Raw genomic sequence first — 225 nt, forward strand, 5'->3', positions numbered from 1 at the left:
GCTCTCCCTGTGCCCCCCCCTGCCGGTCTGGACCCCTGTGGCTCTCACCTGGCTGTCGCCATGGTGGGTTCTGGTTCACCTTCTGTGCCAGTGCTGTGCCAGCAGAGACGAGCATTGGCACCTTGCTCCTGGAGAGGAGCCTGATACGGCCATCCTTGTCCTGGGGCTGCCACTGGCTTTGCCAGTCCTGCTGGCTCTTTTTCCTGGGGCAGAGCTGTCACCTTG

At 63.1% G+C, this 225-nt stretch overlaps 1 protein-coding gene across 1 annotated transcript in view; it reads left to right on the top strand.

Moving 5' to 3' along the window:
* BCAR1 (breast cancer anti-estrogen resistance 1) overlaps positions 1–225 on the top strand; it is a gene marked incomplete at its 5' end in the record, with an annotated part of 5,303 nt that overhangs the window by 4,499 nt on the left and 579 nt on the right. The window contains one exon of the mRNA XM_010282954.1: positions 106–184. Coding sequence (XP_010281256.1) covers positions 106–184 — 79 coding nt within the window. The remainder of the gene's footprint in view (positions 1–105; positions 185–225) is intronic.

The sequence above is a fragment of the Phaethon lepturus genome, unplaced genomic scaffold (genome assembly GCF_000687285.1).
Source record: "Phaethon lepturus isolate BGI_N335 unplaced genomic scaffold, ASM68728v1 scaffold29762, whole genome shotgun sequence".
In the NCBI taxonomy this organism is placed as follows: domain Eukaryota; kingdom Metazoa; phylum Chordata; class Aves; order Phaethontiformes; family Phaethontidae; genus Phaethon; species Phaethon lepturus.